Here is a 25,410-nt window from a genome sequence, read left to right on the forward strand (position 1 = left end):
TTACAGTCCCTGGTATCTGCTTTGCTGAGACCCAACCAAGCCCAAAGGGGAATACGATACCAAATGACGCCTTCAGAAAGTCTTTTCTAAGTATCAGAGCTCCTCTCACATGCGACTGCATGTCATGCCTCTCAAAAACAAGTGCGCAACACCGGCGCGAAAATGAGGCTCTGCCTATGATTTGGGAAAGCCCCTAAAGAATAAGGTGTCTAAAACAGTGCCTGCCGATATTATTATATCAAAATACCCAGAATAAATGATTCCTCAAGGCTAAATATGTGTTAATAATGAATCGATTTAGCCCAGAAAAGGTCTACAGTCTTAATAAGCCCTTGTGAAGCCCTTATTTACGATCTTAATAAACATGGCTTACCGGATCCCATAGGGAAAATGACAGCTTCCAGCATTACATCGTCTTGTTAGAATGTGTCATACCTCAAGCAGCAAGAGACTGCTCACTGTTCCCCCAACTGAAGTTAATTGCTCTCAACAGTCCTGTGTGGAACAGCCATGGATTTTAGTGACGGTTGCTAAAATCATTTTCCTCATACAAACAGAAATCTTCATCTCTTTTCTGTTTCTGAGTAAATAGTACATACCAGCACTATTTCAAAATAACAAACTCTTGATTGAATAATAAAAACTACAGTTAAACACTAAAAAACTCTAAGCCATCTCCGTGGAGATGTTGCCTGTACAACGGCAAAGAGAATGACTGGGGTAGGCGGAGCCTAGGAGGGATCATGTGACCAGCTTTGCTGGGCTCTTTGCCATTTCCTGTTGGGGAAGAGAATATCCCACAAGTAAGGATGACGCCGTGGACCGGACACACCTATGTTGGAGAAATAAACTTTATAAGCTTTATAAAATCTTTATTAAATCAAATCAAATCATGTAAGGTCTATTATCCCAACGTAAACTAATAAAGTATTGTATACAGTTACAGAAGATAAAATACACATTTTCTTATCTATGCATATTAAATAGAAAATTGTAGTGGACTGTATCTTAAAATATTTTATTAGTTGTTATTGGCCCACTGTTATTTTATTGACAATATGTAACAAATTACAAGGCATTAATATGCATATCAAACTTTTAAAGGTAAAGGGATGTTGCAACCAAAAATTACTAATTTGTTACATTGTGTCATTTTTCCCTACTATATGTGTGGAACTATATGTGTTCAGCCTTCATATAGCAGTTAAACACTTGGTAAAATCATGATTGGGAGCTGCAAGCACTGCTGATTACAGCTTATGATCGGCGGGTTGTGCAACTGCTGCTGCCAGTTGGTTCACGGGCTGTATCCTGCTCAGGACCAGCAGATTCTGTGTCTCCTGAGCAAGAATTTATCCATATGTTTAACCTGTTTTTGAGGGGGTTACACACAAAGTTCCAGTGTAAGTAGCACAAAAATGACATGCTCTAATGAATTAAAGCATTTAACATTTAAACTACAATGACCATTTAATGTGATAGAAATTACTTTGGGGAGCACTATATGACAAAAGGTGTGTGGGCACCTGACAATCACACCTATATTGTTGGACATCCCATGACAAAACCATGAGCATTAATATGGAGATGCCCCCCTTGAAGCTACGACAGCCGTCTATGTATGTATGGCTGTGGGAATTTGTGGCCATGCAGTCAAAAGAGCATTTACGTCCTATGGGTTTTGAGATCAGTGATCTATGCAGGCAATTAAAGTTCATTCACACCAAACTCATCAAACTAAAGACCTTGCTTTGTGCACAGGGGCACAGTCATGCTGGAACTGGAAAAAGCATTCTCAACAATGTTGCCACAAAGTTGGAAGCACCCAATTATGTAAAAAGTTTTTGTATCCTGCAGCATAAGATGATCCTTTTCAAGATCATTATCCCTCCTCCAACAATCTTTACAGTAGGCACTATGCATTTAAGTAGAGAGCATTCTCCAGGCATCCCCCACATATTCTTCCATCAGACTGTAAGATAGCGATGCATGGTTCATCAACAGAGTCCAGTGGCAGTGTGCTTTACATAACTCCAGAATTGGAATTGTGTATGTTGACATGAGGCTTGTGTGCAGTTGCTTGGCCATGGGCACTTGATACACAGTTCTTGTGCTGATGTTGCTTCCAAAGGCAATTTGGAATTCTGTAGTGAGTAATGCAACAGCCACAGTTTGTAGGAAAGGTAGCATCCTATGACAGTGCCACATTTAAAGTCACTGAGCTCTTCAATATGACCCTTTGTAATGTCAATGTTTGACTATGGAGATATATCATGTGATAAATTTTAAGCACCTTTTAGCAATGGGTGTGGCAGAAACACCTGAACTCAATAATTAGTAGGGGTTTCCACATACCTTTGGCAATATACAACAAGTAAAAAGGTGCTTTTTATTTAACAAAAAACAACATAGAAGAAAAACTGTGGATTTAAGGAACAATATTTTTTTGTAACTCAGTATACATAAAATATATACTGGTGCTAAAAAGGAAATCCTTATACCTGCATCGCATAGTTTTGAATTGTCAAGAAACTGAATTTTCTCTATTTATGTACTGCATTATTGATGGAAAAATGAGGGAAGCCATAAATCAAGGTCCAGAATGCAAAATCACGCTCTACTGTTGCATTTCCCAGCTTTTGCCCTTCCATCATGAAAATCCTGGACATGATCCAAATGGTTCCAGATACAGTTTCAGACATTTTAAGTAGTATTAAATTGCATAGGTAAACTTTAAAATACTTAGTTGCAAACTTCATGTTTGTCTGTATACATGACACAAATATGTAATACACTTATAAAGAAAGTAAAACAGCATACCTTTCATTATTTAAAAATCTCTGGGATCTCAGAGTTGAAGCTACATATAATGATGCTGCTGTGGCAAGAAGTTCATTCTTTTCTACAGATGACAAAATGTGACCTATATAAAAGTAAAACACGTATATTTACTAAATGAAATTCCACCACATTGACTGTGATTGAAGAAAAACATTTTCCCGTTTACAGGGATAAGATTTGGCTGAAATAATATGAAAACATGGTTAATACTCAAATTCATTTATTTGTATTCTGTTGATAGAGGGTAGTTAAATACTCCAGAGGCAATTGTTTTAAAGTGAACATATTTTAAAATATTTTTCTCTTGGAGAATAATGAAAACTAATACAAGACAAGTAAAGAATACAAGTTTGGATCTTAAGTTTAATTACTTTTGCTTCCAGATCCATTACACATCTGCCAACTATTTTGTATTTATATTCAATAAACCATTTTTGCTATAAAAGCAGCACTGGAAATAATGAATACAATTTAGTAATTGATGTAAGCTAAAAAAATTGATGTTTATATAGATTTAGCAGAAATAAAAAACTTCAACATGATGGAATAGGAACAAAATACTGAAATCCTTTGTAAGTTCTAAGTCCAGGTAGTGAGAGGTTTTGTAACTGAATACTAGAATGAAAAAGAAAAACTGCTTCTGTTAAATCATTTGGCGTCTGATTTTTATCATTTACAGTATATAAACCATGACCAGATTTGGGTTAAACTGTTGTGATGGCAGTAGGTCAAACATGGAATGCAAAAAATGATAACCTCTGGATCATGACTTGACCCTTGAAATTAATATTAGAACACCTCATGAAAATTCAAAACTCTCTATCCACATTACATATCACTTCTAATAAACTCATTTTGAAACTCTAGATCTAGCCCCCCCAATCCAAAAAAAGGCTATGCAAATAATGTTGTGTATTTTGCAGAATGTCTAAAACCAGACTTACTTTGAATTAAAAACTATTTATGAGCCCCCCTGTACATAAATATACAGAGTATGATTTAAATCAAATGTGACAAAAACACACAAACCTTTAAAACCATCAGGATATACTTCAGGAAGGAATTTTGTAGTTATATCTCCCTTGATAAAAAGAGGGTGAGTGATAACTTCCCGCAAAAGAGGAATATTGTGCGTTACACCTGAAACACATAAGCAGAAAAATGTATCATAAAACATAATATTCAATCAATATTAAATGTACTTAGTATAAAGCTCTAAATAGACATTACCAATGAAGAAAGCAAATGTAGTAAAATTCAAGGATGGGAACAACAAGAAGAATGCAGAAACTAACAAATCACACAGGATATGTAAAAAAGTTCATTTGAAACTAATTTAAAATACAAAATGATCAGGACAAATAAAGCTGATACAGAACCAACATACAGTGATTCATAAATGTCCTCAAAAAGATATGAATAATTCAGTTGCCCAAAAACCAGACATTGATACTCTAGAATGAACTGAGTCCTGTGCAGACTGTGTCTTCATTATTAGATAAGACAAATGTGTTGGGAGGCATGACACTCCGATAGCACATTAGGTAAGAATGCATGTACTAGCTGAAGAACTATTTTATCCAAAACTGCTCCCCTAGATAACAGGTAAAGAAGTGTGAGATTCCAGAGTGATGTTTCCTGCAGATGAACAAAGATTTTAAAAAACAAAACAAACAAAAAAACACAATCCAGATCTCAAGAGCCATAGGTAAATTCAATGAAAAGACCAAAGGTTTATGTCTGGTCTAAAGTATGTGCCACAAAAAGAATTGACAGAGACTTATCCCGTGTTGACTAACAGTGTAGCCACATGAACTTTGGAGCAATGGGATAGACACATTTAATTAATAAATCATGTAACTGTGAGAGCTTAAAAAGAATCCCCATGTGATTGCATCAGGCAGCCATAAACCTCCTTTCTTGAACAAAGAAATGTTGTAAGTAGAATCCTATACTACACTACTGAGGTGGTTTTAACATTTGGCTAAAATGACTGTGAAGAACTGCCCACTGTACAGAGGTTTGGGTACGGGAAACATTATGACATGAACATTTAATGAAGAATACTTAAATTATACTAAATATGACTTTTAATTACAATGACACAAAACAACAACAAGATCTGACTATGATGTTCTGTGTTAGATACAATATGGTGACTAGCTGGAGTGAAAGCTGCAGATTTCCCTTTACCTCTCTGACTATCGCTTCCTCTGAGTTTTCCAATATCAGTTGTGAAAATTATCTATAGATGCAAAACCTCTGAAAAAATGAGACCAAACGTTTTCTTGAAAAGATTAAAAATTGAATTGTAAGGTTTGGTCTCTATAATATTGTTAACGAAACATAGCAGTCCCACCTGAGTTCTTGGAACTCATGGAGAGTAGTCGCTGTACAAATAGTATGTTAGCCTTGTAAAGCAAGCCACAAATGTAAGTTTTGCAGTCAGTACCTGCTACCCAGAAACACATCCAAATCACCGCTTTGGCAATATTCGCTAGCAAGGTAGGGAAAAAGAAAGAGGTTTGGTATTTTCAAATGCAAATGCATACCAAAACAACAATAGTTGATATAAAATTAATATCAAGGAGCAGTTTTATGAGAATGGATGCAATACAAATTAAAATGGTCAATGAAGAGTTATATAAGTGCTAGACTCCACAAAATAAAACTAAATAGTTTTCATAATTTGAAACAAAGCATGGTCTGTTTATACAGACATAAAACTAACTAAACATCAAAATAAAATAAATTAAATAAATAAATTAAAAAATGCTCAAACATGTTTTTTAAATTTAAGAATGCTTTCAAAAATACAAATGTTAATAGCGTATTTTTATCAATTAAAGTGCAAAATGAGTAAACAGAAGAAAAAACAGAATTTATGCTTACCTGATAAATTACTTTCTCCAACGGTGTGTCCGGTCCACGGCGTCATCCTTACTTGTGGGAATATCTCTTCCCCAACAGGAAATGGCAAAGAGTCCCAGCAAAGCTGGCCACATAGTCCCTCATAGGCTCCGCCCACCCCAGTCATTCGACCGACGGACAGGAGGAAAAAATAGGAGAAACCATATGGTACCGTGGTGACTGTAGTTAGAGAAAATAATTCATCAGACCTGATTAAAAAACCAGGGCGGGCCGTGGACCGGACACACCGTTGGAGAAAGTAATTTATCAGGTAAGCATAAATTCTGTTTTCTCCAACATTGGTGTGTCCGGTCCATGGCGTCATCCTTACTTGTGGGAACCAATACCAAAGCTTTAGGACACGGATGAAGGGAGGGAGCAAATCAGGTTACCTAAACGGAAGGCACCACGGCTTGCAAAACCTTTCTCCCAAAAATAGCCTCCGAAGAAGCAAAAGTATCAAATTTGTAAAATTTGGCAAAAGTGTGCAGTGAAGACCAAGTCGCTGCCTTACATATCTGATCAACAGAAGCCTCGTTCTTGAAGGCCCATGTGGAAGCCACAGCCCTAGTAGAGTGAGCTGTGATCCTTTCAGGAGGCTGTCGTCCGGCAGTCTCGTAAGCCAATCGGATGATGCTTTTAAGCCAAAAGGAAAGAGAGGTAGAAGTCGCCTTTTGACCTCTCCTTTTACCAGAATAGACGACAAACAGAGAAGATGTTTGTCTGAAATCTTTTGTAGCTTCTAAATAGAATTTTAGAGCACGGACTACGTCCAAATTGTGTAACAAACGTTCCTTCTTTGAAACTGGATTCGGACACAAAGAAGGTACAACTATCTCCTGGTTAATATTTTTGTTAGAAACAACCTTTGGAAGAAAACCAGGCTTAGTACGCAAAACCACCTTATCTGCATGGAACACCAGATAGGGCGGAGAACACTGCAGAGCAGATAACTCTGAAACTCTTCTAGCAGAAGAAATAGCAACCAAAAACAAAACTTTCCAAGATAACAACTAATATCTATGGAATGTAGAGGTTCAAACGGAACCCCTTGAAGAACTGAAAGAACTAGATTTAAACTCCAGGGAGGAGTCAAAGGTCTGTAAACAGGCTTGATCCTAACCAGAGCCTAAACAAATGCTTGAACATCTGGCACAGCTGCCAGTCGTTTGTGTAGTAAGACAGATAAAGCAGAAATCTGTCCCTTTAGAGAACTCGCAGATAATCCCTTATCCAAACCTTCTTGCAGAAAGGAAAGAATCTTAGGAATTTTTATCTTATTCCATGGGAATCCCTTGGATTCACACCAGCAGATATATCTTTTCCATATTTTATGGTAAATCTTTCTAGTTACTGGTTTTCTGACTTGAACCAGAGTAGTTATCACAGAATCTGAAAACCCACGCTTTGATAGAATCAAGCGTTCAATCTCCAAGCCGTCAGCTGGAGGGAGACCAGATTTGGATGTTCGAATGGACCCTGAACAAGAAGGTCCTGTCTCAAAGGTAGCTTCCATGGTGGAACCGATGACATATTCACCAGGTCTGCATACCAAGTCCTGCGTGGCCACGCAGGAGCTATCAAGATCACAGAGGCCCTCTCCTGTTTGATCCTGGCTACCAACCTGGGAATGAGAGGAAACGGTGGAAACACATAAGCTAGGTTGAAGGTCCAAGGTGCTACTAGTGCATCAACTAGAGTCGCCTTGGGATCCCTGGATCTGGACCCGTAGCAAGGAACCTTGAAGTTCTGACGAGACGCCATCAGATCCATGTCTGGAATGCCCCATAATTGAGTCAACTGGGAAAAGATCAAATAATCCGCTTCCCAGTTTTCCACACCTGGGATGTGGATCGCAGATAGATGGCAGGAGTGATCCTCCGCCCATTGTATTATTTTGGTCGCTTCCTTCATCGCCAGGGAACTCCTTGTTCCCCCCTGATGATTGATATACGCAACAGTCGTCATGTTGTCTGATTGGAATCTTATGAATCTGGCCTTTGCAAGCTGAGGCCAAGCCCTGAGAGCATTGAATATCGCTCTTAGTTCCAGAATGTTTATCGGGAGAAGAGACTCTTCCCGAGACCATAGTTACTGAGCTTTCAGGGATTCCCAGACCGCGCCCCAGCCCACTAGACTGGCGTCGGTCGTGACAATGACCCACTCTGGTCTGCGGAAGCTCATTCCCTGGGATAGGTGGTCCAGGGTTAGCCACCAACGGAGTGAATCTCTGGTCTTCTGATCTATTTGAATCACTGGAGACAAGTCTGTATAGTCCCCATTCAACTGTTTCAGCATGCACAGTTGTAATGGTCTTAGATGAATTCGCGCAAAAGGAACTATGTCCATTGCTGCAACCATCAACCCTACTACTTCCATGCACTGAGCTATGGAAGGACGTGGAACAGAATGAAGAACTTGACAAGCGCTTAGAAGTTTTGACTTTCTGACATCTGTCAGAAAAATCCTCATTTCTAAGGAATCTATTATTGTTCCCAAGAAGGGAACTCTTGTTGACGGAGACAGAGAACTTTTTTTCTATGTTCACCTTCCATCCGTGAGATCTGAGAAAGGCCAGAACGATGTCTGTATGAGCCTTTGCTCTTGAAAGGGACGACGCTTGTATTAGAATGTCGTCCAAGTATGGTACTACTGCAATGCCCCTCGGTCTTAGAACCGCTAAAAGGGACCCAAGTACCTTTGTGAAAATCCTTGGAGCAGTGGCTAATCCGAATGGGAGGGCCACAAACTGGTAATGTTTGTCCAGAAAGGCGAACCTTAGGAACTGATGATGTTCTTTGTGGATAGGAATATGTAGGTACGCATCCTTTAGATCCACGGTAGTCATAAATTGACCTTCCTGGATAGTGGGTAGAATCGTTCGAATGGTTTCCATTTTGAACGATGGTACCCTGAGAAATTTGTTTAGGATCTTTAAATCCAGAATTGGTCTGAAGGTTCCCTCTTTTTTGGGAACTACGAACAGATTTGAGTAAAATCCCATTCCTTGTTCCGTCATTGGAACTGGGTGTATCACTCCCATCTTTAACAGGTCTTCTACACAATGTAAGAACGCCTGTCTCTTTATTTGGTTTGAGGATAAGTGAGACAAGTGGAACCTTTCCCATTGGGGGTAGTTCCTTGAATTCCAGAAGATAACCCTGAGAAACTATTTCTAGCGTCCAGGGATCCTGAACATCTCTTGCCCAAGCCTGAGCAAAGAGAGAGAGTCTGCCCCCCACTAGATCCGGTCCCGGATCGGGGGCTACTCCTTCATGCTGTTTTGTTAGCGGTAGCAGGCTTCTTGGCCTGCTTACCCTTGTTCCAGCCTTGCATCGGTTTCCAGGCTGGTTTGGACTGTGAGGCATTACCCTCTTGCTTAGAGGATGCAGAATTAGAGGCCGGTCCGTTCCTGAAATTACGAAAGGAACGAAAATTAGACTTATTCTTGGCCTTGAAAGGTCTATCTTGTGGGAGGGCGTGGCCCTTTCCCCCAGTGATGTCTGAGATAATCTCTTTCAATTCTGGTCCAAAGAGAGTTTTACCCTTGAAGGGGATGTTAAGCAATTTTGTCTTGGATGATACATCCGCTGACCAAGATTTTAGCCAAAGCGCTCTGCGCGCCACAATTGCAAACCCTGAATTTTTCGCCGCTAATCTAGCTAATTGCAAAGCGGCATCTAAAATAAAAGAGTTAGCCAACTTAAGTGCGTGAACTCTGTCCATAACCTCCTCATATGGAGTCTCTCTACTGAGCGACTTTTCTAGTTCCTCGAACCAGAACCACGCTGCTGTAGTGACAGGAACAATGCACGAAATGGGTTGTAGAAGGTAACCTTGCTGTACAAAAATCTTTTTAAGCAAACCCTCCAATTTTTTATCCATAGGATCTTTGAAAGCACAATTATCCTCGATAGGAATAGTACTGCGCTTGTTTAGAGTAGAAACTGCCCCCTCGACCTTAGGGACTGTCTGCCATAAGTCCTTTCTGGGGTCGACCATAGGAAATAATTTCTTAAATATAGGAGGGGGAATAAAAGGTATGCCGGGCTTCTCCCACTCCTTATTCACTATGTCCGCCACCCGCTTGGGTATAGGAAAAGCGTCGGGGTGCACCGGAACCTCTAGGAACTTGTCCATCTTGCATAATTTTTCTGGAATTACCAAGTTGTCACAATCATCCAGAGTAGATAACACCTCCTTAAGCAGTGCGCGGAGGTGCTCTAATTTAAATTTAAATGTCACAACATCAGGTTCAGCCTGTTGAGAAATTTTTCCTGAATCTGAAATTTCCCCATCTGACAAAACCTCCCTCATGGCCCCTTCAGATTGGTGTGAGGCTATGACAGAACAATTATCATCAGCGCCCTCCTGCTCTTCAGTGTTTAAAACAGAGCAATCGCGCTTTCTCTGATATGCAGGCATTTTGGATAAAATATTTGCTATGGAGTTATCCATTACAGCCGTCAATTGTTGCATGGTAATAAGCATTGGCGCGCTAGAAGTACTAGGGGCCTCCTGCGTGGGCAAAACTGGTATAGACACAGAAGGAGATGATGTAGAACCATGTCTACTCCCTTCATCTGATGAATCATCTTGGGCAACTTCATTATCTGTGACAGTACTGTCCTTACATTGTTTGGACGCTATGGCACAATTATCACACAATTTTGAAGGGGGAGACACATTGACTTTCATACATATAGAACATAGCTTATCTGAAGGCACAGACATGTTAAACAGGCTTAAACTTGTCAATAAAGCACAAAAACCGTTTTAAAACAAAACCGTTACTGTCTCTTTAAATTTTAAACAGAGCACACTTTATTACTGAATATGTGAAAAAATATGAAGGAATTGTTCAAAATTTACCAAACTTTCACCACAGTGTCTTAAAGCATTAAAAGTATTGCACATCAATTTTCAGAGCTTTAACCCTTAAAATAACGAAACCGGAGCCGGTTACAGATTTAACCCCTATACAGTCCCAGCTACAGCCTTTGCTGTGACTTTACCAAGCCCAGAGGGGAATACGATACCAAATGACGCCTTCTAGGAAGTTTTCCAACTACTTTCAGGTCCTCACACATGCATCTGCATGTCTTGCTCTCAAAAACAACTGCGCAGTAATGGCGCGAAAATGAGGCTCAGCCTACAACTGGGAAGGCCCTTCCTGACTGGAAAAGGTGTCTAACATAGTGCCTGACGTTAAAAAACGTTCCCCAAGTTTATAAGTGTGAATTATCAGCATAAACATGTATAAAATGTCCAAATAAAGCAATCGATTTAGCCCATAAAAGTGTCTACCAGTTTTATAGCCCATATTAAGCCCTTTATTCTGTTTGAGACTAAGAAAATGGCTTACCGGTCCCCATGAGGGGAAATGACAGCCTTCCAGCATTACACAGTCTTGTTAGAAATATGGCTAGTCATACCTTAAGCAGAAAAGTCTGCTAACGGTTTCCCCCAACTGAAGTTACTTCATCTCAACAGTCCTATGTGGAAACAGCAATCGATTTTAGTTACTGTCTGCTAAAATCATCTTCCTCTCACAAACAGAAATCTTCATCTTTTTCTGTTTCAGAGTAAATAGTACATACCAGCACTATTTTAAAATAACAAACTCTTGATAGTAGAATACAAAAACTACAACTAAACACCACATACTCTTAACCATCTCCGTGGAGATGTTGCCTGTGCAACGGCAAAGAGAATGACTGGGGTGGGCGGAGCCTAGGAGGGACTATGTGGCCAGCTTTGCTGGGACTCTTTGCCATTTCCTGTTGGGGAAGAGATATTCCCACAAGTAAGGATGATGCCGTGGACCGGACACATCAATGTTGGAGAAATATAAATCAAATCAATTTGGTGTGACCGCCCCTTTTCATTGAAAACAGCATTAATTCTTCTAGGTAAACTTGTACACAGTTTTTTAAGGTGATGTTGAGATCAGGGCTAAATAATTTTTAAAAGGGATATGAAACAGAGCTCGTTTATATGTTAAATCAAATCAAACCGATTGTGTTAAAAAACAGCAAACAACTTAAATTACTTGCTAAATGAGCACTTAAAACCTGTGCTGAATAGCGCAAAAACTTTAATTGCTCAACTATGGAGGCAATTGTTATGTATACATAACAAACATGGTAAATGAGCTGCAACCAGGAGATGAAATCTCTACATATGGATGGGTATCTGGATATCACACGAAATTTGGGGCTCACAACTCGGATGACAATCTTTCTTCTTTCTTTTTCCTTTTTCAATTCTTTCTTCTCTAAAGTTAAAACAAGCTGAGGTTCTAGCCGTTGTCAATGGTCATGTTGTTGGTTTATGTTTCATTTTGTAGACCTACATCCTTGTAACATGTTCTTGACAATGTAATATGTATAAATGTATGACCTGTTTTACCTCAATAAAAATAATTATTAAAAAAAAAAATATATATTTTTTTTTGGCGGGGGGGATGCAAAAACCTATGTATATAGTTTGCACAACTCTCCTAATGGGGTAGAATATACCCCTCAACAATTATTTTGACTTCAACTGCAGCATTTTATTGTACTTGGTACACAACACTATGCTAGGCTCACTAATTCATCAGGAAAAAGGATAACATATAGAATTAGTATATATAATGTAAAAGACTACAATAAGCAACCAGATTAACTAGTTTAAGAGATAAAAACTTTTTTGAAAATTCTGAACTGATGACATGAATCAGAGGGTATGCTGATTATGCTAAAAGAAAGTTAAAAGATGCCAACAATTTATACTGTTTATTGTTCCCTCTCTCTCTCATCACCAGGAAAATTCAGAATAAATTATGAATACATTTTTATATATATATATATATATATATATATATATATATATATATATATATATATGTATATATATAGTCTATGAATACTCAAACAGCCACTACACAGCTTACAAAATCATCTGAGAATGACCTACATATATGCATATATCGGATAGAAGTAAAAAGAGGAAGAGAGCATTATCTTAAAGCTCTGAAAAAACTTGCAATATTATATACAAATATATGAATAAATATATCACTACATAAATAAAGCAATGGAGAGCCATACACAACATGTATTCTTAGAACAGACAGTAACCATTGCTAAAATAATCAGCGAGTCTGACTGTCTCACAGTTAAAGAAAGACTTCAAAAAAATATATCAGCTACAGAGTGATTGATTTTTTTGGTAACCTGTGTATCACAATAGGCTTCACATGCATTTTAAACCAGTGTTCTGCCTTATGATGGTCTCTTTGGATTGATTCACTTGTGTGGTTTGCATTCATCTACCTTTGTATTAAAAGAAAGTAGTGGATGTTAGATGCCAGTAGAATGTTATATTAGTATTTGTTGCTTCAACAGAGAACAAAAGTTCAATTGCTTGAAAATTATTCTTCACAAAATGTATAGATAGTAAAAAATGTTTGGTGTGATGTAGTTTTTCATACACAGCAAATATATTGGGTGCAGGGGCATATGAAACAAAATACGCATCTCATATAAGTGTATTTTAATATATAAAAATAAGTAATTGTGGTAAAAGAGATTATTCGTTTCCTGTATATAAGCTTTGCTATAGTCATCAACGTAAGTTTTTTTTTTTTTTTTTTATAAACATCGGTCTGCTGAACATATTTAAAGGGATACTAACCCCTCATTTTTTTCTTTCATGATTCAGATAGAGCATGCAATTTTAAGCAACTTTCTAATTTACTCCTATTATCAATTTTTCTTTGTTCTCATGTTATCTTGATTTGAAAAAGCACTAATAAAAGGTTAGGAGCCGGCCCATTTTTTAGTTCAGCACCTGGGTAGAGCTGCTGATTGGTTTGCTACATTTAGCCACAAATCAGCAAGTTCTACCCATGTGCTGAACAAAAAATGGTCTGGCTCTAAAGCTTCCAGTATTGCTTTTTCAAATCAAGATAGCAAGAGAACAAAGAAAAATTGATAATAGGAGTAAATTAGAAAGGTGCTTAAAATCTCATGCTCTATCTGAATCATGAAATAAAAAAATTGGGTTTAGTATCCCTTTAACAGCTTAGACTTCAACTATTATCATACTAGGGTTGTAAGAATCCCAGGATGAATGGCTCCTATAAATTGGAAAAAGTGAAAATGTAACTTCTATGATACAGACAGTGTACGCAATTATATACAACTTCCCAATATACTTCTATTACAACATTTGCTTCATTCTCTTCTTCATTCATTCTTTTTTGAAGATGTAACTTAGATAAGGTCAGAAGCAGCACTGCACTGCTGGGAGCTAGCTGAACATATTTGGTGAGCCAATGACAAGAGGCATATAAGTGCAGCAACCTACTCTATCACAAATGTTACTAAGAGAACTAAGCAAAACTTATAATAGAAGTAAAATGGAAAGTTGTTTAAAATGCTGTGTGCTTTCTAATAGACCTGACTTTACTGTCCCTTTAAGCACTCAACTTCATCAAGCTGACATAGAAATATATCTGTCATTTTTTGTAATTTATAATAATTATGACATCTATGACTACTCAGATTCATCAAACTGATATAGAAGTCCATTCTTGCCATTTGTGGGAGTCTAAAAGAATAATAAAATCTAGGAAATAATATTCTAAAAGTTAAAGTGAAATAAAGGTTATAATTACATTTTTCTACAATCGCTAAAGCAGTTTAGTTATGATCAACATCCCTTTCTAGAAACCACTGCAGCCCCTTGATTGGCTAATCCTCCTATATCTGAGAACATCACTTTAAAGGGTATAATTATAATAAAAAATTATTTTGTTCAAGGAAAAGTTGGTATAAACTCTTCATTTAGCAAACTTGTTTTACGCGTTGATACTTTAGGATCGTTATTAAATTGAAAGAATACAAAATAAATAAATGACAACTTATTTGCCTGTATACTAAAAGGTAAGGTTAACCCCTTGCGCCAAATGGAATGTAAGTACTACATCACACAGTACTTTGCCCAGCATAATGTGTTGACGTACCTACATCCAACACTATGTGCTCAGCCTTCATATGGTAAGGGAGCACTGATTGAGGTGGGAGGGAGGCCCATTGCCGGAATGGGGCAGGGGAGAGTGAGGGTGAATCATTACACTACTGAAAAAAATTATTGGTAAAAAAAAAAAAAAAAAAGAAAGAAATTTATGTAAACCGAGTACTGGCAGACAGCTGCCAGTACCTAAGTTGGTGGTGACCATTGGGAGGGGGAGGGTTCGAGAGCTGTTTGGGACAGATCAGGGAGGTGGGAGGGTAATGCAGGGTCCCTACACTGCATAAAATTAAAAAAAATATATATTTTTTTAAAAAGTCTGAAAACTACATAAGAACCTAAGATGGTGGTAAGCATCTGGGGGGGGCTGAAAGCTTTTTAGGAGGGATCAGGGAGAGGGAAGTGTCAGGTGGGAGGGTAATACCTACACTACAGTAATATTACCCTTGCCAGCTAACTAAATAACCCCATGCATGTCTGTTATTTCTAAACAAAGAGGATCCCAGAGAAGCTTTTACAATTGTTTGTTGTTATGACTGTATTAGCAGTATGTAAATTATTTTAGAACCAAATATATATATAGTCTTAATGTAAAGACAACACTCACTGGAATTTTGTAAAACTTAGCTTTTATTGTATATTATCCTTAAAATGGAGTCAGACAGTGAGTGCTGTCTTTACATTAAGACTTTGTTTATCACTGATCCAGCACCCTGGTAGATGTATTGGAGGATAGGAGTGCAGGCCCCTGCTTTTGAACATACATATATATATATATATATATATATATATATATATATATATATATATATATATATAAAAAGCTCTATTTCTGTTTAAATGGAGTGATAGCAAAAATGCAAAAAATTATCCAGTATTTTGTGCAACAAGTTTTACCCTGAAATTTCCGATAGTGAAGAGGTTGAATATTAGCTACTGAACGTTAAGTTGATACAAAGTAACAGCTGTGTAGCCCAGGAAACAATAGCTAAATAAAAGTTGGACCAAAAAAAAAAAAAATACAAGGAACATTGCAAAAACACGAGTAGAGGTGGCACGCAAGTAAGTAACAGTACCTTTAAGAGCATTGTTTTGGAGACATTGAAATACTAAAATACATTATCAAAATATACAGAACAAGGGAAACAAAAAAATGCAATGTTAAATGTGAAAATTAGAATTTCAAATGAATTACCAGTGAGCAAAAAAAAAAAAAAATTGCTAGAATGAATATGAAAAAGCAACTTTCCAATTTACCCCAATATTCATTTTTTTTGTTCTCTTGGTATCTTTATTTGAAAAAGCAAGAATTTAAGCTTGGGAGCCGGCCCATTTTTGGTTCAGAACCTGGGTAGCACTTGCTGATTAGTGGATACATTTAGACACCAGGTGCTGAACCAAAAATGGGCCGGCTCCTAAGCTTACATTTTTGCTTTTTCAAATAAAGATACCAAGAGAACGAAAAAAATGATTATAGAGGTAAATTAAAAAGTTGCTTAAAATTGCATGCTCTATCGGAATCATGATAGTTTAATTTTGACTAGACTATACCTTTAACTCTTTCACTACCAGGACTTTCAGACAAAAACTTGCCCAAAATGCCAGAGCATTTTTGCTATCACTCCATTTAAACAGAAATAGAGCCTTGGTTTTTTTTTATTTACCTATCAAATCTATATATATATATATATATATATATTAAGTAGACAACCCAAGGTATTGATCTAGGCCCATTTTGGTATATTCCATGCCACTATTTCAACGAAACATGTCATCAAATAAAAAAATCTCGCTCCGGCTCCATATGCAGCAGATGCCTGAAGCTTCAGGAGCTCCAGATCTCGGCTGTTAAGTGCTGGAGCATCCTGAAGCGACAACGTATATATACGTGGTGTGGTGCTGTACGATAGCCAAAGTACTGCACGTTGTATTGGGTGAAGGGGTTAAGTATGTTTATTGTAAACAGGTTGAGGTATCCCCTCCTTTTGTACTTTTGTAAAACCTGTCTTAATGTTTTGATACATTCGGACCAATCTAATGCTGCACTTGCTTCCAAAGATAATATTGTTCCTTCTGCTTGTTCCTTACAGGAAGATCCAGCTCAAATTGCTTCTGGCATTAAATAATTTCTTAAGGCTACAGTGTTTGACATGTTGGCTTCAAGTAAGCATAAAAGGTCAGTACAAGATATGTCTGCTACTAGTAGCAATATTCCTGTGTCTCATGAGGCTAATGAAGCTTCAGAGGGTGAGGATTTTTCTGATGATCAGAGTCTGTCTTTGACCTTGAGCCTGCTTCTTCCTCCTTTTTATTTAAGATTAATCACGCTCAGGAGATTTTGCTAACATTGAAAAATTAAATTCATTTAGATTCTTATTACAAACCTACTAAAGATTCTTCTGAGGTTTTTCCAGTGGCTGATGCTGTGGCTGGGATTATTTCTCAAGAATGGTCTAAACCTGGTAGTAAATTTAATCCTTCTGCAAGGTTTAAAAAGATGTATCCTCCTCAGACTTCTAATATTGAGCTTTGGGAAGCTGTCCCTAAGGTGGATGGTGCCATTTCTACTTTGGCTAAATGTACTACTATCACTCTGGAGGATAGGACTTCTTTTAAAGACCCTGTGGATAGGAAACTTGAATCCTTTTATAAAAGTGCCTATTTGCAGGCAGTTTATCTTTTCAGACCAGCTATTGATACTGCTGATGTTTCTGCTGCTGCTGCTTCCATTTGGCTGGACAGTCTTTCTGATCAGATTTCTGAGGATTCTGGCAGTAAAGATTTTCTTAACCTTTAAGGTTTGCTTAAATGTGCTAATTCCTTTATTGGGGATTCTATTGTTTATATAACTTTAGAATTATTGCTAAAAGCATGTACTTGTCTTTCCTTTCTAGACAAGTTTTATGGTTAAAAACAAGGTCTGCTGATGCAGTTTCAGTACAGACTCTTGAATATTTCTTTTCAAGGAAAGAAATTGTTTGGGGCAGATCTAGATTCCATTATTTTCACCGTTACTGGTGGTAAAGAAGCTTTTCTTCCCCAAGATAATAAATCTAGGGGTAAATTTAATGATTGTAATAATTTTTGTTCCTTTTGTCAGAGTAAGGAGCAAAAATCTGATTCCTCCACAACTAAGCAAGGTTCCTCAGGTTGGAAGCCAAGCTCTAATTGGAACAGGCCTAAGCAGGCCAAAAAAATGTACTTCTACTCCCAAGTCCACATGAAGGTGCAGCCCCCAATCCAGATTCCTTACCTGGACGATATCTTGGTACTAGCTCCATCTTTACATTTAACAGAATCTAACACTAACAGACTGTTGTTATTTCTTCATCAACATGATTGGAAGATCAATTTGCTAAAGAGTTATTTAGTTCCTCAGACAAAGGTTGCTTTTCTAGGGTTGTGGATGCATTCAGTTTTCATGTGACTTTCTTAAACAGGTCAAAGGAGATTGATGTTGTTTTTGGTCTGTCAAAAGCTTAATTCTCACCAGTTTCCGACTGTTTTTCCTAGTATAGAGATTCTAGGTATTATAATTGCAGCAATATAATAATTATAATTGCTATTCCGTTTGCTCATTTTCATATGAGACCACTCCATCTTTGTATGCTTCGACAGGGGTGCAGATATTATACTCTTGTCTCAGAAAATGTTTTACATCTCAAAAAAGTCTCTGTCTTGGTGGCAGGATCACATGCTTATTTTGCAGGGGGCTTCTTTAGTTAGTCCTATTTGGTCTGTGAGCACTACAGATGCAAGGATGGGGAGCTGTTTCGGGGCATCTGACAGCGCAGGGAGTTTGGGCATATTGGGAGGCAAGGCTGCCAATAAAAATCTTATAACTTCATGCAATGTTCAGTGCTCTTCAAGCTTGGCCCTTACTGAGAAGATAATCTTTTATCCAGTTTCAGTCAGACAACATCACAGCCGTGGCCTATGTTAACCATAAAGGGGGGGGGGGGGGGGGCTCGCAGTCTTTTAGCCATAAGGGAACTTTCTCAAATTTTCTATTCAGCATAGATCAATTGCAGTCTAATTTTAGCAGTCCACATTCCAGGCGTGTTCAATTGGGAAGCAGATTTTCTCAGTCAGTTCCTTTATCCAGGGGAATGGTCTCTTCATCTGGAAGTGTTCAGTCAGATTGTAGATTGTTGAAGTTTTCCAGAAACAGATCTGATGGCCTCTCGGTTTAACAACAAACTTCCCAGGTTCTTTGCAAGGTTAAAAGATCCTCAGCATAGTTTGTAGCTGCACTGCTAGTTCCATGGCCCTTTAAGCTGGCCTATGTGTTTTCTCCTCTGGTTTTTCTTCCCAGAATAATTTACAAGATCAGGCAGGAGAATTCATCAGCAATTCTAATTTCTCCAGCCTGGTCTCGCAGAAATTGGTTTGCGGATCTGGTTCAGATGTCCAGTTGCCCTCCCTGGCCTCTTCCACTAAGGCTGGATCTTCTTTGCCAAAGCTGTTTTTCTATCCGGATATGAAATCGCTGAACTTGATGTCATGGAGATTGAAAGGTTAGTTATTAGGCATAGGGATTTTTTTTAAATTTGTGATTGAAACCCTGATTAAGGCTCAAAAGTCAGTTACCAGGATAACTTATTATATAGTTGGGAAAACTTTAATTTCTTGATGTCTTGTTCATGTTTTTTTCTTGGTATTCTTTCAGGAAAACTAGAATTTTGCAATTTTTGCTAAATGGTTTGGATAAAGGATTATCTGCCAGTTATTTTATAAGGCCAGATTTAAGCTCTGTTTTTTTCACAAGAAAATTATTAATCTTCCTGATATTCATGGCTTTGTTTTGCAGGTTCCTCCATTTGAGCCTGTGCATAAGGTAGATATTGAGTTTCTTTCCTCAAAAGTGTTGTTTCGTTTTGCTATTTCCTCTGCTAGAAATTTTTTTGAACTGCCTGCTCTTTCTTGTGATTCTCCTTTTTTGATTTTTCATCAAGATAAAGTAGTTTTAAGAACCACATTATATTTTATTCCAAAGGGTGTGTCCTCGGATAATCTAAGCAGGGAAATTGTTTTCCTTTATTTGTGTCCTAATCCTAAGAATTCGTCAGAGAGGCTTCTTCACAATCTGGATGTTGTTAGAGCCTTGAAGTATTATGCTGGTGTTACTAAGGATTTCAGAAAAACTTCAAGTTTGTTTGTTCACTTTTTTGGTGCTAAGCAAGGTCAGAAAGCTTCTAATGTATCTTTGGTTTCTTGGTTAAAGCTTTTGATTTGTGAAGCCTACTTGAAGGCGGGTCAGACCCTCCTAGTCGGATTACTGCTCATTCTACTAGATCGGCAGCTACTTCTTGGGCTTTCAAGAATGAAGCTTCTGTTGACCAAATTTGCAAGGCAGCTACTTGGTCTTCATTGCATACTTTCACTAAATTATACAATTTTTATGTTTTCACTTCTTTTGAAGCAGCTTTTGGTAGAAAGGTCCTTCAGGTTGTTGTTTCTGTGTCATTTTGCAAGTTGGTTGTTTTTAAGTGCATGTAGAAAATTTAAAAATATATGTTCTAAGTTTTAAGAGTTGTTTATTTAGTTTCCTTATGAAAAAAAAATGTGTTTCTTATCCCGCCCCCTTATCTTTTAATTACTTGTGGACTCTCCAAAGCTTTAGTATTGGTACTCCAAGGAGTAATGGGTCACGGTGTCTTACCACCTATATCAAAGAAAACATAATTTATGCTTATCTATTAAATTAATTTCTTTCTTGGTGGTAAGAGTCCACGAGACCTCACCCTGCTTTTGGTGATTTTTTTATGTTATGGCACTACCTTTTTGCTTGTCTATACGTCAAACTAACTACCATAGAGGTGGAAGGAGTTATATAGAGCTCTTGGGGTTTAAGAATCTTTGCCCCCTCCTAGTGGTAGGGAAGGTTATTCCTAGGAGTAATGGATCGCGGACTCTTACCACCATGAAAGAAATTAATTTCTAAGGTAAGCATAAATTATGTTTTTATATACTAAATTGCAAAAGGATGTAATATAATGCCTTGCTTTCAATTATGTGTTTTAACTGCTAATTTATTCTATATTAATTTAGGGCACAACTGTTTTGCTTCTATATGGGACATGTCTTTATTGGGTTTTTATAATTCAAGAAGAAATTCTGGAAACAAGCCTGACAAAAAAAATTGAATGAAAAAGAATAGTAAAATATATCAGAACGAACAGGCATAGAAGTATATAGGATTCTTAAGAATGTCTTTAACAGTCCACACTATTCAATGACTTATCTAGTATTTGCAGTTCTTTTCATTTCACTTAACGCAATTAAAATTCTCAGCAAGTTAAATATATTAAAACATGGATTCACAGTGCAGCATGTAAGACTCCAATTAAGTCTAAATTGATAAATGCAGATTTATGTTAGAGACTGTCACGCTGATAGAATCAAAAACCGTAAAAAGGCCAATTAACACAGCATTGCTTAGGGATGGCAAATATTAATAATCTGATGTTAATTAAAAATAAATATATGGCCAGACTAACCACTTCTGGCTACATGTATGAAAATAGTGGGCTTTTATATATCTATTAAAAATAAACACTGAAATTGTGGATTATTTTGCTACCAAAGGAATAAAACAGCATCTCTAAACTCAATAAAACAAGTTAACTGGAAATTTAAAATAAAAGTAATATAATAAATAATCTTTAAATAAGTACCACTCAGAAAGACGACATATTCAGTGATCATAAATGTAGACTACTAATTTAGTGAGAACCCTATCTATACTTACAAAAACTAATTTCTTCATATTTATATCAGCAGTGATGGGTATGTAGCTTCACACTATCTAAAGCCAGATGGAAAATGTGCTCAGGTCACTCTCTCTGACATGCATACGCTATTTAGACCATACATAAACAGGTTACAAATTATCATCACGGAAAAAAATATTATTCTCATTTATAATTTAGGGAACTGATTTAGTATTAAACATACAAGAATTTGACTATAACGTAATATATCATCTTTTTTTGAATAGGACTAAATTGATATACTGTTAACTCATTTTATTTTATTTAATATTTACACAGCCTATACATAATTAGATTTAAGGACAAACTGTCCTAAAGACCTTTGCATCAAATGTTGCTAGCAAAGAAATAAATATATTGAATTTATACCTATTAGTGAACATAAGCTAGCAATACCAGCCATCTTATCTGGCCCAAAACAAAATCATTGCTCTGGGGGGGGGGGGGGATGAGTACTCACTTTCAAAATAACTATAAGCTACAAGGACAGCAGTGTAAATATATTCACCCAACTATACATAGATAGCATATCCCCCACATAAAGTGGAGCTTTATGCAAGATTGTCGTAAAAGTGAAAGGCAGTTCCAAACGTGTAGAATCAAATTAAGTTTAAAGGATGAACAACTTGCTTGCAACCATAAAACTATAAGAACAAGTGCTTAAAGACAAAAGCATAATTTTTGTTTTCATGATATGCCACAAATTATCACCTGTAGGATATATTTAAAATCAACTACGAGCAGAAACAATAACCCTACATTTCACAGATTTGCACCTCCCCATCTCCCAGAAACCCCTATCCCTTTCTGTTATACATATGACAAAGTAGAGTAGGAATGCTAGAAAAAAGGAAAGGACCAACGTGGGGCAAATGAAGTGCCAAACCAGAAATGCCACCAACTTAAAATAATAATACATGTATAGGGTCATAGACTCTTACCATCATTAAATAAATATATTTATCATGTAAGCATTAAATATATTTTCTTTCATATGATGGTAACAGTTCACAATTCATCATGTGGGATCCAATACCCAAGCTGTGAAGTTCACAAGACCACAAGAATAGGGAGAGCTAAAAAGTTAAGGCAAGCATATAAAGAATTAGCCACAGTATTTTTCCTGCCTAGGGCTTCTTCAGCAAGGGTGTAAAATGTCTGGAAAAAACTAGTCAAGAAAACCGTAATTCCAAAAGACACAAGTAGCAGCTGCTGCTCTGGTTGAATAAGTAATAATATGCACGGGGGGAGCTACTCGCCAACAGAAAGGAATTTATGATCAAAGTCTTAGGTCAAAGAGGGTAGGAAAGGACATGAGCAGGGAAAATGAGGTGCAAAACTAGAATGGCTGCCAAAGAATTAATAAAAAAAAAAAAAAGAACTGGGTGGATCTCATGGACTCTCACCACTATGAAAAAAATTAATTTATCAGGTAAGCACATTTTTATTCTTACATAAGGTGGTGAGAGTCCACAAAGTACTTTATTTCTGAGAACTAGTACCCAAGCTGTGAAGTCCACAAGTAATTTGGACAAACATTTTTTGAAAAAGCAAACAATGCAAGTGTAATTTCTAGACACTGCTGCCTGAAGAGCTTTCCTACCAAAAGCTGCTTCAGAAAAAGCAAAAACATCAAAGTGGTAGAATTTAGTAAAGACATGCAAGGATGACAATGTTGTTGTCTTGCAAATTTGTTCTACAGAAGCCTCATTTTTAAATGCACAGCAAAGATTGAATATTATGTTTTATTGCCTCCTCCTGGTGGCCAGGATTTGAATACCAGAAGTAATGGATTTATGGACTTTCACCACCGTATGAAAGAAAAGAGAGATATATAGCCCAGTAACTAATTGTAAATGCATTGCTAAGTCACTGCAGAAAAACTAAATTTATGCTTAACTGATAAATTAATTCACTTCATAATGGAGTGCACAATCTATTAATCATGGTATTCAAAGATTTCCAAAACTCCAAGACTTCATCCCTCCCACCTCTATGGTATGCTAGTAGGGAAATTAGATGCAAAATAAAACTGTGGCCATAAAAAAAATAAAAACATAAAATTGGACAGGACTTGAGGACTCTCAACACCATGAAAGAAATTAATTTATCAGGTAAGCATACATTTTGTTTTCTTTCATAAGGTGGTTAGAGTCCACAATTGATTACTCCTGGGATCTATTACCCAAGCTGTGGAACCATGAGTAATTTTGGGTGGACCAAAAGCATTTTTTGAAAGACAGGTAGCTAATTACCAGACACTGCTGCTTGGAGAACTTTCCTACCACAGGCTGCATCTGAACAAGCAAAAAACCCCATCTAATTTAGAAAAAGTATGTAAGGATGACCCTGTTGCTACCATGCAAATTTGTGCAATAGAAGCCTTGTTTTTAAAAGCCCAAAGACATGGAAAACTGATCTAGGAGAAAAGGATGATATGTATTTGGGGGAGACTTTCCCGCCTCTAAGTAAGCCTTGAGAATCAAGAGCTTTAGCCAAGAAGCTAAAGCAATGGCTGTGGCCTTCTGGCTTTTGCATTACCCCAGAAAATAAAAATAAACAAAGTAGAGGATTGTCTAAAATCTTTTGAAACGTGTAAGTAGCATTTTAATGCTCCCACTACAGTTAAATTATGTAGAATCTCTTGACCTTGAACCATACCTTGGAGACTTGGCGTTCTGTCGAGACGCCATTAGATCCAACTCCGGTACCCCCCAATTGAGAGTTATCCTGGAGAACACCTCCGTATGGAGAGCCAACTCCCCAGGATGAAATGTCTGTCTGCTCAGAAAATCCGCTTCCCAATTGTCCACTCCTGGAATGTGGATGGAAGACAAACAATTGTGAACTTCCGCCCACTGTATAATCCAAGCCACCTCCTTCATGGCTAAGGAACTCCGAGTTCCTCCCTGGTGGTTGATGTAAGCCACTGAGGTGACATTGTCCGACTGAAATCTGATAAATCGGGCTAAGGACAACTGAGGATAAGTCATTAGAGCATTGTAAATCGCTCTCAACTCCAAGATGTTTATGAGGAGAGCAGACTCCTCCCAAGTCCATAGTCCCTGCGCTTTTAACAAGTCCCAGACTGCTCCCCAGCCTAGCAGAATGGCATCCGTGATCACAATCACCCAGGAAGATCTCCGAAAGCATGTGCCCAGAGACAGATGCTCCTAAGAGAACCACCATGGGAGAGAGTCTCCATTCCATTGTCTGAGCATCCATAACTGCAGAGCTCTCAAATGGAATCGAGCAAAGGTAATGATGTCCATCGAAGAATATGCAAAAAAGGAGGGGGAGTGAGAAATCAAAACTATTGTTTAAATAGCTATATGTATTTTGTGTCCTTTTTAAAGGGAATGGTGCAGACCCATACACATATATATTTATTTGAAAAAAAGAAAGCTATGATAGTGTAATACACTATCAATAAAGACAGGGGCATACACTTATCAAGCCGTCAACCGCAAATACGCTGGAATTCCGCAGTGTATTTGTGGCGAGCCTGATTCGCCTTAGTTATCAAACCCTACAGACTGGAAAAAGTAGAATTTTGTGACGTAACATAAGATCCGCCGGACTCAGTCCGACACAGATCCACGCTTACGTCATTACAGATATTCCGAATGCAAATTCGACACAATCTGACTACTTTTGCTAGTTATCAAATTTCTACCAGGTACGTTCGCCACTAGCGTACCTGGTTTTCAATCCGCCGCCCAGGAGGAATCAATAGGAGTCTGAAAGCAGCGAAAGCTTATGTTTGCTGCTGCCCGATATCCCATTGATTCCTATGGTATGGTTTACACCTAACACCCTAACATGTACCCCGAGTCTAAACCCCACTAATCTGCCCCCCCTACAT

At 37.5% G+C, this 25,410-nt stretch overlaps 1 protein-coding gene across 1 annotated transcript in view; it reads right to left on the reverse strand.

The window, feature by feature from the left end:
* PCCA (propionyl-CoA carboxylase subunit alpha) overlaps positions 1-25,410 on the reverse strand; it is an 863,696-nt gene that overhangs the window by 510,567 nt on the left and 327,719 nt on the right. Inside the window, exons 11-12 of the mRNA XM_053707812.1 lie at positions 3,871-3,981; positions 2,821-2,923 (exon numbers count right to left, since the gene is read on the reverse strand). Of these exons, the coding sequence (XP_053563787.1) occupies positions 2,821-2,923; positions 3,871-3,981 (214 nt within the window). The remainder of the gene's footprint in view (positions 1-2,820; positions 2,924-3,870; positions 3,982-25,410) is intronic.

This window comes from Bombina bombina, chromosome 3 (genome assembly GCF_027579735.1).
Source record: "Bombina bombina isolate aBomBom1 chromosome 3, aBomBom1.pri, whole genome shotgun sequence".
NCBI classification, from domain to species: Eukaryota; Metazoa; Chordata; class Amphibia; order Anura; family Bombinatoridae; genus Bombina; species Bombina bombina.